Here is a 14,724-nt window from a genome sequence, read left to right as displayed (position 1 = left end):
ATTAGGATCTAAAAGCATATTCAACTTAAGTCAAGTCCCGAACTGTTTGCAAACTGCTTCAGGTCAGCCAGTTAATCTCCTCAAGATCTAGTATCAGCACAATGAATGAGCTCAGGACCAAATTATGTTGCACAGACATTTTCAGCATGTTAGACTGCCAGAATGGATATTAAAGTCATGTGTGCAAGACAAAGCTTTCACATCTCTGCTGGAATTCATTTTCAAGTAATGCCAGAGAAGCAGGGGTGGAAACTGTAACAAACTGAGCATTTATCTAAACAATATCCTTTGACTTTATGTTATGATTCCAAAGAACATTGGATGCTTGATGATACTGCAATAAAAGGGATCAAACTATACTGGACGTACTGTAGTCAGCCTGGTGGCCAATTTCTGAGTACACCTGACTGCTGCACATATTTATTATCACATCTCTCAGAAGATGGGCAATAACGGGAAAACACTCCTGCAGTACCCGAGGCATGCCTGTCAGCTTTCTACTACTGTTTCCCTTCTGCTTTTCTCAGGTCAGAAAAACAACTTGAGTTTATTCTACATATGTCAAAGCAATTTTAAATAAAACAGCCGAAGTGATAATTTCTCTATGGTTGGCCCTCAGATGATTAATTGCTTTAAGATTTCTTTACTGACAGTAGTTGTAAACCAATCGCTGTATTTACATAAACCAAAGAATAATTAATCATCTAGTGATTAATTTTTTGCCAATGAATGCAAACAATGCAGATGAAAATTAAATTGAGATTACGCCGCATTGTTCAGTGGAAAGATATCTGACATCTGACAATTCTTTCCCTCAAATCAGTTCCTTTGAAATGATTATCCAAAATAATCAACTCACTTACAGATTATTCCAGTTTCCTTTACAAAACAAAAAGCCTAAAGCTCAATTCAATTCAAATGTCATTGTAGTTCGGATATTCGTAGCAGGTATATCAACAACAGTGTATAAATTAACAATTACAAACAAAAAGAACAGTAACGTTAGTAAAGTAAGATCACACGTTGCCAAAGAGCAGTGCCATCTTGGCAGAGAGATCGTGAGAGGATATGAGCACTCCCCCCTCACACACCTACACTGTTCTTCCCTTCCTGATTAACGGGACCAATATTTCTCCTTCTCTTCTGACACAGGTACATCTAATGTGGACATTTAAACTGGAATCGGTGATGTGGTTGTGTCCACCAGACAGGTGCTCTCCAGTTCCGAATGTTGACAGATTCTTTACAAAGAGGCAGTTGTAGAGATTTGGGAAGCTCCAGAACAAATATACAACACAAGGATAAACATCTGGTTACACCATACACACCACGAGGGCCCATGTAGGCACTAGAGTAGAACTGGACACTCAAGACTCTGATGCTCCCCAAGCAGGGAGTAAGAGGTCCCAACAACTCAGATTCCTCACTACGTTGTACTGCCAGCCACATGAGCAAGACCAGAAATTGCACATAAACCTTTTGACGCACAAATGAGATGTCAATCAACCATTTCGAGTTGCAGTTGTAAAATACATCTGACAGGCTATTGTGGAAGAGTTGACAGAACTCTCACCCAGGCAAGGTTGGAATGGGTAAGCTAAGCTGACACTACAGCTCAGTACTGAGGAAAAGACAGACAGTCAGAAATGTTGATCGATATTGACTCAAAGACCATTGAGATGTGGTAAGGAGCTCATGGATTTTTTTTGTTACCAAGACTGAGATCATGAGATCAGCTTCTTCTGATACTTCCCTCTCTTCCCTTATCCTGGCACAAAAATCTTCCTCTAAGGCTACCTCCCCTCCCTGAATGTGCATTTTTCTGTAATTTCTCTCCAATCTGTTTTCCAGCCCTCTATGAGCTTCTCTTGTCTGTGCAATCCAACTCCTGCTTCCTTGATACCATTCCCATTGTACTGCTAATAATTTAATTTCCCTTCCTGGCTCTCATGTTAACTACCATTCCAACTCAAGCTCTCTTTCCTTCACGTCTCACCTTAACAAAAGCAAATCTTTGAGTCCACTCTCCTCACAAACTCCAAATGCCATTTTCGTCTCCAAAGTTTTGAATGCTTGTCCCCTCCCAAACCTGTGCATGCCTTTCCCAAACTTCCACAGGTTTTAACATATTACACAATCAAAACAGTTCCTGTCAAAGTCACACATGGCAGACCATGTTTCTGTGACAATAGTAAATAATTCCACCTCGTTTCTTTTCAGCTTTGGTAGCCTTTGAAATGACTGACCACACCGTCCTCCTCCAATGCCTCTCACTGTTGTCTGACTGAGTGGGATTACCTCTATCCTTACCTATTTATTTACAGCAAAAGAAACCCCTGCAATGGATTCTCTGTTGTTTCCCCCTCACTGCAATCCCTCTTTCCTCCACCATTCTATGGTTCTATCTTTCCAAAATAGTCCTGAAACCCCCAACCTATTTGACTCAGCTTTTGATCTTCTCCCCATTATTTCCTCATCTGGCTCAGCATCATGTTTTCTTTGACAATGCTTCTATGATCACTTTATTATGTTGTAGAAGTGCAAGCTGTTGAAGGACATGAACATAACTTGCAAAATCAGCATTCATTACCCATCCCTAATTCATTCTGAAATAACTGCACAGAGACCAACATCCTGTCACCAAGTCACCCTATATTAACGCATGGAGAGTCCTTGACATTGATCCAGCTCCCTCAGAGCCAGCTCTCAGAGTGAGCAGGATGTCTGACATCCCTGTTCTTATCTGTCAACCAGGGCTCCCTGATTCGACTGGATTAACAGCCCCAATCAGAGAATGCAGAGTCTATGAGGTCCACTTGGCTGACCTCGGTACAATCACTACACATTCTTTTTTGTTTTTTACAATTGCAGAAAATTTCTAATCAATTATGTGGTATCAAATTGTTTCCAGTTGACCACGATGAACCACTTTTAGCGTGGAAAGGTCAGTTCACATCTGCAAAAGGAGCTAATGAGTTAGAATTTCAGTTCTTCAGAAAATGGGAGAAATTATTCATGATGCATGCGTGCGTTCTCCCATCAATTTGATTTAGAATCCTGGTCATCATCAATTTCTTCCACTTCCAATGAAAGGCCTACACCAAAAGTGCTAACTTACTCTTTTACAATCCAATTCCAAAGAGAGCAATGTGCTCATCATGTGCTAATGCCCAAACATCAAACCTTTAGCAAGTTATAACTTGATCCTTTGGCTTGTTACAGAGTACCATTCTTTCCACCACAACACTCGGATTTTGGTTAATTTACCACCGAGTTTTGAAGAATAAAACTGCGGAAGGACCAGAGCTTTAACATGTGATATAAACAATTGTAACTACTCTGAGACACACAGAAACATCACTGGGTGTGGTTCTGATTTTTCAGTGCCAGAGTAAAATATCAACCACAAAAAATGGAACTACGAGAACTGCTTCCTTTGTGCTAACATTTTCAGCGATTATTTTTACATTGAAACCCCTGAAGGTTGAAGAGGCCTCACTGAGGCCAGCAAATACATCTTCAGTTATGCATGCCTGCAATGGGCCTATGTAGAATTAGTTAAGGCTGGATAGTTCATGCATTGGCCAGCACAGACACAACAGACAGAGTTTTACTGGCTTCCCAGTAATCCTCTAGATATTGTGAAGAGAGGTAACCAGGCTGGATAAATAGCCAGGAGCCACATCAAAATGATTCCCTATGTAGATCCGTTGACCTTCCCGATATAATTCATTTCAACCAATTGGGCAGCCAAGGTGCTCACTTTATAGGGCAGGTCACATTTTATTGAGGTTGGGCTATCGGGTAGGCCACCAGCTTCATGCAGGATGCCACATGATGGCGGTTCAGGGAGCTATTAGGAGCTGAGGCTCCGTGTCCCATACAGGATGCTGCAGGTAAAACAGATGCTCCAGGGATCCTCATGACAGCTGTGTTTGGCAGGTCCTTCTGCCCTCAGTGTTTTGACTTTAAAATTGAGCTTGAAAGTATGAAAGTATCTCCAACCTGAGGTGCTCTCTCGGAACTACCCCAGCAGCACCCACTTCTCCTCCAATTGGACAAGTGGCAGAGTCTGACCACTCTGTTTAATTAAATGCAGAGTCTCAACCAACCAAATAGGAGGGCAGCTACGGTAAAATTGGCAAACGCGTCATGCTGCAAGTGTATATGAGCACAGGACTCAGTTTCACCTAACAGTAGAGTCCCCAAGTCCTTGGTAATGTCGAGTACAATGGGCTGAATGGCCCCCTTCAGAGCCACCAATCGTTGTTGTTGGTGGGAAATGGGCACATAAGATTTAACCTTTTGTTTTGAGTGTAAAGACCTTTCTTTGCTGGATGCTGGGGCTGGTGGGAGGGGGAGCGTGAACAGCCACTATCGAGTTGAATGCCAAAGCTGATTGAGGGGCTGAATGGCCTTCTGCTTCTATTTCTTAGGAGCCTGGCCCTCGGGGGGGATTAGCTGCCCAGGGTGAGGGAGAGGAGTGTGGGGAGGGGTCAGCCATTGGTGAGATAGGGAGAAACAGAGTGAAATTAATTAGTGAGGTCGACTTCAGGGTCCTGCACCAGAATACTCCCAGGTGCTGGATTGGCTGAGCTCAGGCCGGTCAGTGCTGCTATTGACCTCAGTGCCTTAGGGTTGGGTGATGGGGAGTTGGTGGGGGGGGGGGGTAGGGGTGTGGTGATAAATGAATGGGGTTCCTTCTGCCTCCTCCACCCATCGACCTCCCACCTCAGACCATCAGTCAAGAAGAAATGTGTGTTAGAAAGCTGGGAGGATAGCAGGCAGACTCAGGTATAAAGGCCGAATGGCCTGCCATTGCTCTCAGTTGTGACTCTCTGAGTCATGCAGGACAGAACCAGACCCTTGGGTCCAACCAGTCCACCCCAAATATGTTCCCAAACGAAACCAGTCCCATTTTCCCTGTGAAATATATTTAAAAAAAAAACGAAAAAAAAAGAAAAGAAAAAGTGGGCAGCACGGTGGCACAGTGGTTAGCACTGCTGCCTCACAGCGCCAGAGACCCGGGTTCAATTCCCGACTCAGGCGACTGACTGTGTGGAGTTTGCACATTCTCCCCGTGTCTGCGTGGGTTTCCTCCGGGTGCTCCGGTTTCCTCCCACAGTCCAAAGATGTGCAGGTCAGGTGAATTGGCCATGCTAAATTGCCCGTAGTGTTAGGTTAAAGGGGTAAATGTAGGGGTATGGGTGGGTTGCGCTTCGGCGGGTCGGTGTGGACTTGTTGGGCCGAAGGGCCTGTTTCCACACTGTAAGTAATCTAATCTAATCTAATCTAATTATCTAGGTACCCAGACATCCAACCAAACCGTTGGCATCCGAAGAAGCTTTCACATTGCAGGATGTCTGGTAGTCCAAACAGCTCACTCTCTAATGACAGAACCTAGTGGAAGCACAAGTTCAATTTGAATATCAGAAATTCTTTAGTCTACAAGTGTGCGATATGTTTCTGAACCAATACAAAATAGTAGATCAGGACCTATTGCCAGGGAACTCATCACTGCACCATGCACATGCCAATTGGAAACTTGAATAAGTTTGGGTAAAGATATGTTGGATATTTTCCTTTATCGGATTGTGGGTATCGATCTCAGACACTGTGATGGATGTTTTGCTGCTTCTATTGTGCACGTCCCGTTTCCTTTTCAAACCTCACAAAAGTAGTCCAAGTTTAAAAATGCACATCTACTCTGTGTACACTAAAAATAATTTTACATTTAGTATTTGAGTCTTTCTGATTCTCGTCTCATGATCGTGATCAAAATCTGTTAATGGAAACAGCAAAAGTACCATCATTGACACCCATTCACTCTATCATTCAATAAATGTTGCTCCTTGCATGGAACACATGACTCCGATCCTGGAGATGCACAGTGTCAAACACAAATTATATAACTTAACAGCCAGATTCAATACATTCATACATAATTCAAATGGCTTCACATCTGTGTACACCAGCCTATAAAATATCCTCTAATGGGATTAAAACTAATCTGTCGCAGAGATTGCTGGTATTTCTTTCTAAAGATAATGCTGAAGTGTGCCTTATCAAAACAAGCAATTTCATAACTATTTATAAATACAGATGAATGATGACTAATGAGACAAAGGGGAGCAGAATGAGCACAATTTTATTCTTGATGTTTATTTGCCGTTAGGCATTGCAGCACAATTTGCTGCTATCAATCACTAGGCAAAACAAAACCAGACAGCACAGACTATTGTATAACTAGGAAGTTGGAATAATGTCAGGGAATGATGCCAGGACTTCCTCAATTCGAGCAGGGCCTCCTACGGCAGCAAATTCAAGGGGAGATGCCAGACCAAGTACAGTCCAAATATTCTTCAATAGCAGAATAGGTGAAGGAACACTATGTATCTCACTGCCTGTGAAGGTGGAGGCCAGCTGCAGCAGCAAGGGCACTGCAGTCACATCGGCAAAATACATCACCAAAATCTGATCACCAACCCATCAAGAACATGTGGGCAATGGTGGTATGCCCGATTCCCCATTTTAAATAAAGTCACAGTCGGGTTTCTACCAGTGTCTGTATTCCAAGACCTGTAATGATGGAGAAGGTGAGGACTGCAGAAATAGAGACTGCAGATAATGATGGAGAAGTGGCAATGGGGACAGGGCTGGGAATCTGGGAGTCCTGAGTCAAACATCTGCATATGGGTGTCAAGTGTGTGATAGCTGTTGGATAGCTGCATTGGGACAAGAGCTGTCCTCAGGCAGCAGCATCTGTATCTGAGCAGTCCTCCTCAGAATACCCTCTCCTCACCTCAAATGGGAAAGGGGCTAGAAAATGTGCTCTAAAAATAGGTTCTCTCACTTTTTTCCAAAAGGGATCACCACTCTAAGTTTTTACATTTCTTATATATATTTCTTTTTGACTTTGAGATAAGCACATTAATATGCAAGGAATGGAGGGATATGGACTAAGGGCAGGCAGAAGGGATTAGTTTGATTTGGCATCATGTTCAGCACAACAACATGGGTGAAAGGGCCTGTTCCTGTCCTGTACTGTTCTATGTTTTATACAGCACTTTGTTAAATTAAAACTCTCAGAAGGCACAATTAATTACTTATAACCTGCAGTCACTGTTTTCATGCTAACAAATACTTCAACCATTCAGCATGAGCAACATTTCAGAATTGAGAATGAATGATCAGTTAATCTGCTTTTTTTTGTTGATTGAGGGAGGAACATTGGCTGGAGCACAGAGAAAATTCCCTGATCTTTATATAGAATTGTGAGACTTTTAATATCCACCTGAATCACAAGTTCAGAGGCAGTCTGGGTTTCAGTTTAATGTCTTACTCATTACACAATATACACGTCTGGATTATGAACTACACCCTGATTTATGAATAAAATTACGTGTGTAAGAACAAATCAGCCAAAGCAGACAATGAACAGACAAAACTCTCTAAAAAGTACTTACGTAGATCTCCAAATGTTCCCTTTGTTACTTTCTCAGCTCTTAGCACAGACACAGTTAATCTGTGAGAAACCTGATGTTCAACCTAAAAACAGATTGGAAATTTAGAGTTTAAAATTGTGCACAGTTCCTCTCATCAGGTTTTGAATTTCTCAGTCTGTTTCAATGCTAAAAATTGGATCCACACATAATTCATGCCTTAATTTCACAGTTATCAGTTATGTGCTAGCCACTCCTTTAAATTGGTGAGGGTATAAGATAGGTTAATAGGGAAAAGGCTCTTTTATATTTAGTGGTTCCATTGCAGAGATCTTCAGTGAGTGACCAATGATCCCAGCAACCAATCCAGTTACATCAATAACACGGACGGTCTTATCCAGGATCAGAAGTCTTCATTTTCTTGAGTCGACTGCTCACTATAAATAAAGGATGAATGTTAGCATTGGAAATTCAGAGATCAGCAAATGGATGTAATTCTCCCACAATCTGACTAATAAAACCACAAACATAGAGAAGCTGCAGAATAGCTGTTGCTACCCAATTCCATCTTTCTCTGATGTCCACAGGACAGGAGCAAGCCTAACTGACTGTCCTGTGTTCAAGCAGTGTCAATATTTCTCAGATACCTATTAAAGGGTAACATGACAAAGTGGCAGAACCAGATACATTTATTGCTCCGACATTTGAAAGCACTTTTTTTCACGATTTTATGATGCAAATAATGAATTTTCCCTACAGACACGAGAACTGTTGAAGTGATGTTTTAGCTTAACAAAGTTAAAAATCACACAACACCAGATTATAGTCCAACAGGTTTAATTGAAGCACACTAGCTTTCGGAGCAACGCTCCTTCATCAGGTGATTGTGGAGGGCTCGATCGTAACACAGAATTTATAGCAAAAATTTGCAGTGTGATGTAACTGAAATTATACATTGAAGAATTGATTGTCTGTTAAGCCTTTCATCTGTTAGAATACAGTGATAGTTTCACTTCTTTCATGTGTAAATCACAAAACCCTTTTTTTTAAAGTTGCATTCTCGGGTTAGCTGTTAACAATGGTGATAGCTCGACAATATGTTGAAGGTGTTAGCTCCCTGTGTTCTCTGTCTATGACCTGATGTTTAGATTGATTCCAATCTAAAAAAGTGAGATAACAGAGTTTTACATAATTTCATGCAGTTTTTGAGCTCAGAGTTCTACATGAATGTATGTGGTATCTACATTCATGTAGAACTCTGAGCTCAAAAACTGCATGAATTTATGTAAAACTCTGTTATCTCAGTTTTTAGATTGGAATCAATCTAAACATCAGGTCGTAGACAGAGAACACAGGGGGCTAACACCTTCAACATATTGTCTAGCTATCACTATTGTTAACAGCTAACACGAGAAGGCAAATTTTAAAAAATGGGTTTTGTGATTTACACATGAAAGAAGTGAAACTATCACTGTATTCTAACAGATGAAAGGCTTAACAGACAATCAATTCTTCAATGTATAATTTCAGTTACATCACAGTGCAAATTTTTACTATAAATTCTGTGTTACGATCGAGCCCTCCAGTCACCTGATGAAGGAGCGTCGCTCCGAAAGCTAGTGTGCTTCCAATTAAACCTGTTGGACTATAACCTGGTGTTGTGTGATTTTTAACTTTGTACACCCCAGTCCAACACCGGCATCTCCGAATCATAGCTTAACAAAGACGCAGAGCAAAATTCACAAGAATGGAGCACTGTTTTAATTCCAGGCAGCTTTATCAAAGAGTTCTCAAGACAATTCAAAGCTACACCTCCCGCCTTCAGAAACAGATTGCAGTTGCCTGACCTCTATATCTCATTACATTCAAAACATTCACTGCTGAATGCTAATGTGCTTAGCATTCAGCAGTGCTTCCAAGAAACAGTTCACAGCAACCAAAAAGCATTGGAATAGCAAGGCATACAGTTCTGAAGACCTGAATTGCCTTAAATACAGTAATTAACCACTTTGACCGAAATACAGATAACAAGAAGTGACTTTCCACATTCACAGCAGGAATCATTTTCTCTTGTGTCTCCCACCAAAATAGTGCCCAGAGGTTTAAGTTTAAAGAATAGTGTGATCTGCTTATTATTGCAGTTCATTAGTGTGTCTAGCCTCTTCCAGACCTCAAAAATGGAGCAATAAAGGTTGAAAATTTTGGATGAACTACAGAAAATCACATAAAATTCTAAATGTTCTTACATAGAAAGGAAGATTACTTAATCAAATCTTACATTTAGTTCATATAAATTGATTTACTAGGAAGGCACTGGAGACTATTTAAAAGACAGCGAATTTAGAGGATTAGAATAACTGCAAATCTCACCCTACATAAAGGCACTGAATGTCTTAGTCTTGCAAGATCCAAAGGACAATTGTTCATCATGACATACAAATAGTATTATGGTAGCGTTTCCCTTCCAGTAGGCAATAGCAAGCAGTAATTTGTACATAAGGTTTTCTGAAAGGCTTGGTTCAATCTCCTTTCATAGTTTTAATGGGATAATTGAGGGGGAGGAGGAATTAAACAGTGAGAGCTCAACCAGATCCTCCTGTCAAACAGATAACGCAAAGAACTTAGATCTGACTTAGAGACTGTCAATCACTGGGCATGGGGCTGGCAAAAACTGACTTGTGCCCATGCGCAGACACTAATCAGTAGCTGGCTATTGCTGTAGGAGGAGCAGGATTAGGAGTAGAGGGAGTCGACTATTCAGTCCCTTTAACACACTGTGCTATTCAATACAATCCTAACCGATCTTCTGTCTCAATTCCATCTTCCTGCCTATTCCCAATATGCTGTGATTCCCTAAAAGACTAAGTACCAATCCGTGTCAGCCTTGAATGTATTCAATGAGATTGACAACAATCTGAATGAGGAAATTCCTCCTCATCCCAATCATAAATGAATGGTCCCTATTTTGACACTGTGCTCTCGTCTTCAAAATTCTCCAGCCAATGGAAGCAGTTTTCAGTGTGATCTCATTAAGCTCATATCCGGTTTGGCAAGAGATCCTTATCATTGTACTCCAGCCCACTTGCAAGAAGAACCAACATGTTATTCATTTTCCTCACTGCTTGCTATACCTGCACTTTGACTTTCTACATTCCCTGAATCAATACACCCTCGTCTGTCTGACCATCAGCATTCACAAGATTAATTTGCTATTCTTACTGTCAAAGTGAACACTATCACATTTCCTTACGCTATAGTTAATCAGTCACATCGTTGCATTTATATTCCAAAATATAAACTTAACTCTAATTCTGCATTTCTCCCTTATACTCAACCATTTGAAATGCCCTTTAGTGCTAGTTTTCTAAAGCATTCCCAGTCCTCAGGCTGACTACTATTCTCCATTTCCTTAACTTCCCTACTAAGCCCGATGATGGATATTTTCTTAGTGAACTTTAAGTTTTAACAGAATACATTTTTGTTAATGCGATCACTTTATTAAAAGAAGTGAAAACAGGCTGCTGTTTTATGTCTCTTCTAAACACTTTCAAAGAATGAGATACAAGTTTTTAGACTTGCACTCAGCACAGTGGTATATCTAAAAGATGGGTGGCCACTTGTTTTTGTACTAAACGAACTTTGTTGAAAGGAAGTATTCTCTTCCCAAAGCTCAACAAACATTTAAATGTGATCAGAATGTGCTTAGGTCAAATCTTCAGTCAGCTGCCAGTACATCTTATTGAAGAGCCCCAAGACTCTCTAACTCATTCAGGAGAGGAGTCCTTGTCCTCCACTCTGCCCATCCAACAATACTGCGGTGAACCATTTATAACCAATTGATCTCAAACATTAAACACAATATGAACAAATTTATTACTTATTATAAAAAGATTCGCCAAATTCAAAAATAAAAGAAATCAAATTGAAACCAAAGGTAAGGCCTATAGAGTTATTGACCCATTTACATCTGTGCTTCAATGCTGTAGTATGATGTTTGTTTAAGAAACAAATGTATTGGTGTGTATTTTGAATAGGAAAAAATGTTTTGTACCACTAGGTTCATATGTTTGCCTGTGATGTAGGCTACCTTTATGTGCTGTGCAATAAGCCTTTCAAAAGCAGTGACGATTTCATAACACTCTCTGCCTTTAATGGTTTCACTTTTTATTAGAACATGCAAACTTACTGCTGGTTTCAGACATGACCATAAAATAACTGCAATCTAGAAAAGATTTCGATCAATTTTAGCTGATTCATCCAACAAGATATTTCCACGGTGCAATCCACAGAGCTCTTTGGCAACTGCATAGCTTTCTCCTCAATTTGAAATGTCTATTCCAAGTGCTGATCACTTGAGACAGAATTCTTCCATTGCAGCCCCCATCCTCATCCCACTGAGACCCTTCCACCTCCTTTATTCCCATGTAAACTTTGTATATTTTCATACCTTATATATGGTAATAGCCTTTTTCATTGATTTTGCATCCTGGCTATTTACTTTGTATTTTTGGCACCTAGGTTTCTTGGTTGCTAATTCATGAAATAATGTGGACATTTGTTCTGGTCTTTATCAAGGCTAACCATCAAACTATTTGGGGAATTAGGGGAAATGGAATTGACAGACAGTGTGGGAAAGTTGGTGAGTTACATTCGGGAAGCCTTAAGTGAAGTTAGCAAGTTGAGCAAAAATTTGATTATTTTCTGACAGAAGACGCAAACATTTAATCCACAAATGTGGCATGTAATTAGTTCAAAGATAACTTGAAATAAAATAGAAAATGCCTTTGAGTAGAAACCGTACTTTAAGTCAGATACAAGAAAACTGCAGATGCTGGAATCCAAAGTAGACAGGCAGGAGGCTGGAAGAACACAGTAAGCCAGGCAGCATCAGGAGGTGGAGAAGTCAACATTTCGGGAATAATCCTTCTTCAGGACTGGGGTTGGGGGTAGAGGGAGCTGCAAATAAAGAGGGAGGAGGCGATGGTGGACAGGTTTTGGGTAGAGAGAAGAGCGGACTGATGAGGTGGTGATAGGTGAATACAGGTGGTAGGTATGATCTGGTTGGTCAATGGGAGGGATGAATCCAGTGGTAGCTGGAAGGAAAGGTCAGTTAGAGGGATGGAAGGGAGAGGAGGGATGGAAGGCAAGAGGTGGGGCTAGAAAGGGAGTTGGGGGATGGTTGGGAAGGTTATTTGAAATTGGAGAACTCAATGCTGGGTTGTAGCTGCCTAGGTGGAATATAAGGTGTTCCTCCAGTTTTTGGTCTGATTCACTTTGGCAATGGAGGAGGTCAAAGATAGACATGTCGGACAGGGAGTGGGAAGGGGAATTGAAGTGGGCAGTGACCGGGAGGTCAGGCTAGGCAACCTACAGCCTGGAGGACTCAACATTAAGTTCTCTAACTTCAAATAACCTTCCCACCCATCCCTGACTTCCTTTCCAATCCTGCCTCCTTCCATTCCACCAACCGACCCTTCCCTCCAGCTACAAACCAGATTCATTCATCCCAACAAGGTCATATCTACCTGCATTCACCTATCATCACCTAATCATTCCACCCCAACCCATAACTCATCCTCTCCCAACTTTATTTGCAACTTCCCATTGCTCCACCTCCAATCTTGAAAAAGGGCTATACCTGAAATGTTGATTTGTCCACTTCCTGATGCTGCCTGGCTTGCTGTGTTCTTCCAACCTCCCGTTTGTCTACTTTAAGTTAGATAACAGTACCTCTTCAAAATGGATACTGACAGACTGTTAGGCAGCGCTAGTGATGGTTTTGGAATTGATCCATGTAACTGGAGTTGCAATCCATATCATCCACAATCTCACAGAATCGTCGTCAGGTTTAAGGGCCTAATGACATCATCCTGTTCCTTTAATCCCATAAGTAAGATTAGGTAAGGATATAAAAACTAAAAATAGAAAATACTGGAAATGCTCGGCAAAACAGCTGTGAAAGTGAGAAAAAACTTACCATTTAATAAACTTGGCTATGGTAAATTTGAAATACATAATTGTGGATGGTTTATGTGCATTGTTAACATCTTTGCAGTAAAAAATACATAGAAAGTAAGTTTGTACAAAGTAATCTACTTCATTCATTCAGACACAGGGATTATATCTTGTGTCGCTTTGGCCCAGTTTTTAAAACGAGATATGCAGAACTTTTCAGGCCATTAACTGTTAGGTCATCAAAGTCACTATATTTATTTGCAAGTTTAACCTGTTGTTGGCCTTACTCTTTTTTTTGATGAGTGGTTTGCCTATTACCAATTTTGTCAAACAGTTCAACCTCTTTATTTTCCTGACTTCAGACACTACATATTTCCAAGATACATTTTTCAAAAATTTCTTGTATTTCTCCAGGATTTCTTTGTACCTGATCCTGTCAAATCCCAATGGCATGGCTTATCTGTACCAACCCAATGGTAGGGTGTTAAACCTGAAAGCAGTTGACTTGCCATTTCTGAAAAACAAGTAGCAGGCATGGCCTACTGACCCCAATAAGCTCAGGCTTAACAAGCTTATGTGGCAGGGTTTTATTTCAATAAACAAAAGAGCTTCATAACCAGAGGAAATGTCCTGCTTATTGTTTCCTGTAGTTGATGAAGCCAGTCCTCCACATTATAGAGATGTTAATTAAGACACTTGAACAAGAAAGATCTTTTGTAAATCCACGTGAAAATGATTATTCAAACCTAGTCATTAAGCCATATCAAAGATTTCCTATTTGGATGATTTCCTACTACTCAAACACAGGTGAATACAAGTTCCTCTCTGCATCTAAGCATTTATAAGTGGGCTGCTGATGACACACAATGTTCACATGTGGCCCTCCCCAGATTTAACGAACAGCTTTGAATTGTTTTAACAAGTAAATCTGAGAAATTCAGTCAGAAATTATTCGAGTATGTAGCCCCATTTTTAAAGATGAGGCCAGAGATCGACAGCTGGCTGGTGTCAGACCAGCTGAATGGGGGTGAGAGCATGTCATGCAGGAGTCAGGGGAAGGGTTTTAGAAGGCTAGTAAACGTGGTTTCCAGATGTATTGCAAGTCGGGGGAGGAGTCCGAATTGTGAACTTTGCACATTCTGCACTCTACCACTCTACAAGGTCATAAACCTTACTGGGCGAAAGTGAGGACTGCAGATACTGGAGATTAGAGTCGAGAGTCTGGTGCTGGAAAAACACAACAGGTCAGGCAGCATCTGAGGAGCAGGAAAATCGTCATTTCGGGCAGGAATGAGGCTATGAGCCGAGGAGGTGGAATGATAAATGG

The 14,724-nt window shown here is 40.9% G+C and overlaps 1 protein-coding gene across 2 annotated transcripts in view; it reads right to left on the bottom strand.

Moving 5' to 3' along the window:
- LOC122554454 (cytosolic phospholipase A2-like) overlaps window positions 1-14,724 on the bottom strand; it is a 138,410-nt gene that overhangs the window by 90,076 nt on the left and 33,610 nt on the right. Inside the window, exons 1-2 of one of the 2 annotated variants that reach the window (XM_043699513.2) lie at window positions 9,813-9,945; window positions 7,467-7,548 (exon numbers count right to left, since the gene is read on the bottom strand). In XM_043699513.2, the coding sequence (XP_043555448.2) occupies window positions 7,467-7,548; window positions 9,813-9,872 (142 nt within the window). In that variant the 5' untranslated portion in view covers window positions 9,873-9,945. Of the gene's footprint in view, window positions 1-7,466; window positions 7,549-9,812; window positions 9,946-14,724 lie in introns of those variants that run through there. The other variant, XM_043699514.2, reaches the window with a different exon arrangement.

This window comes from Chiloscyllium plagiosum, unplaced genomic scaffold, assembly GCF_037043375.1.
Source record: "Chiloscyllium plagiosum isolate Xiang-an unplaced genomic scaffold, Cpla_swu_hap1 HiC_scaffold_9, whole genome shotgun sequence".
NCBI classification, from domain to species: domain Eukaryota; kingdom Metazoa; phylum Chordata; class Chondrichthyes; order Orectolobiformes; family Hemiscylliidae; genus Chiloscyllium; species Chiloscyllium plagiosum.
Note: the sequence above shows the minus strand (reverse complement) of the source record. Positions and strands in the feature narration are given on the sequence as shown.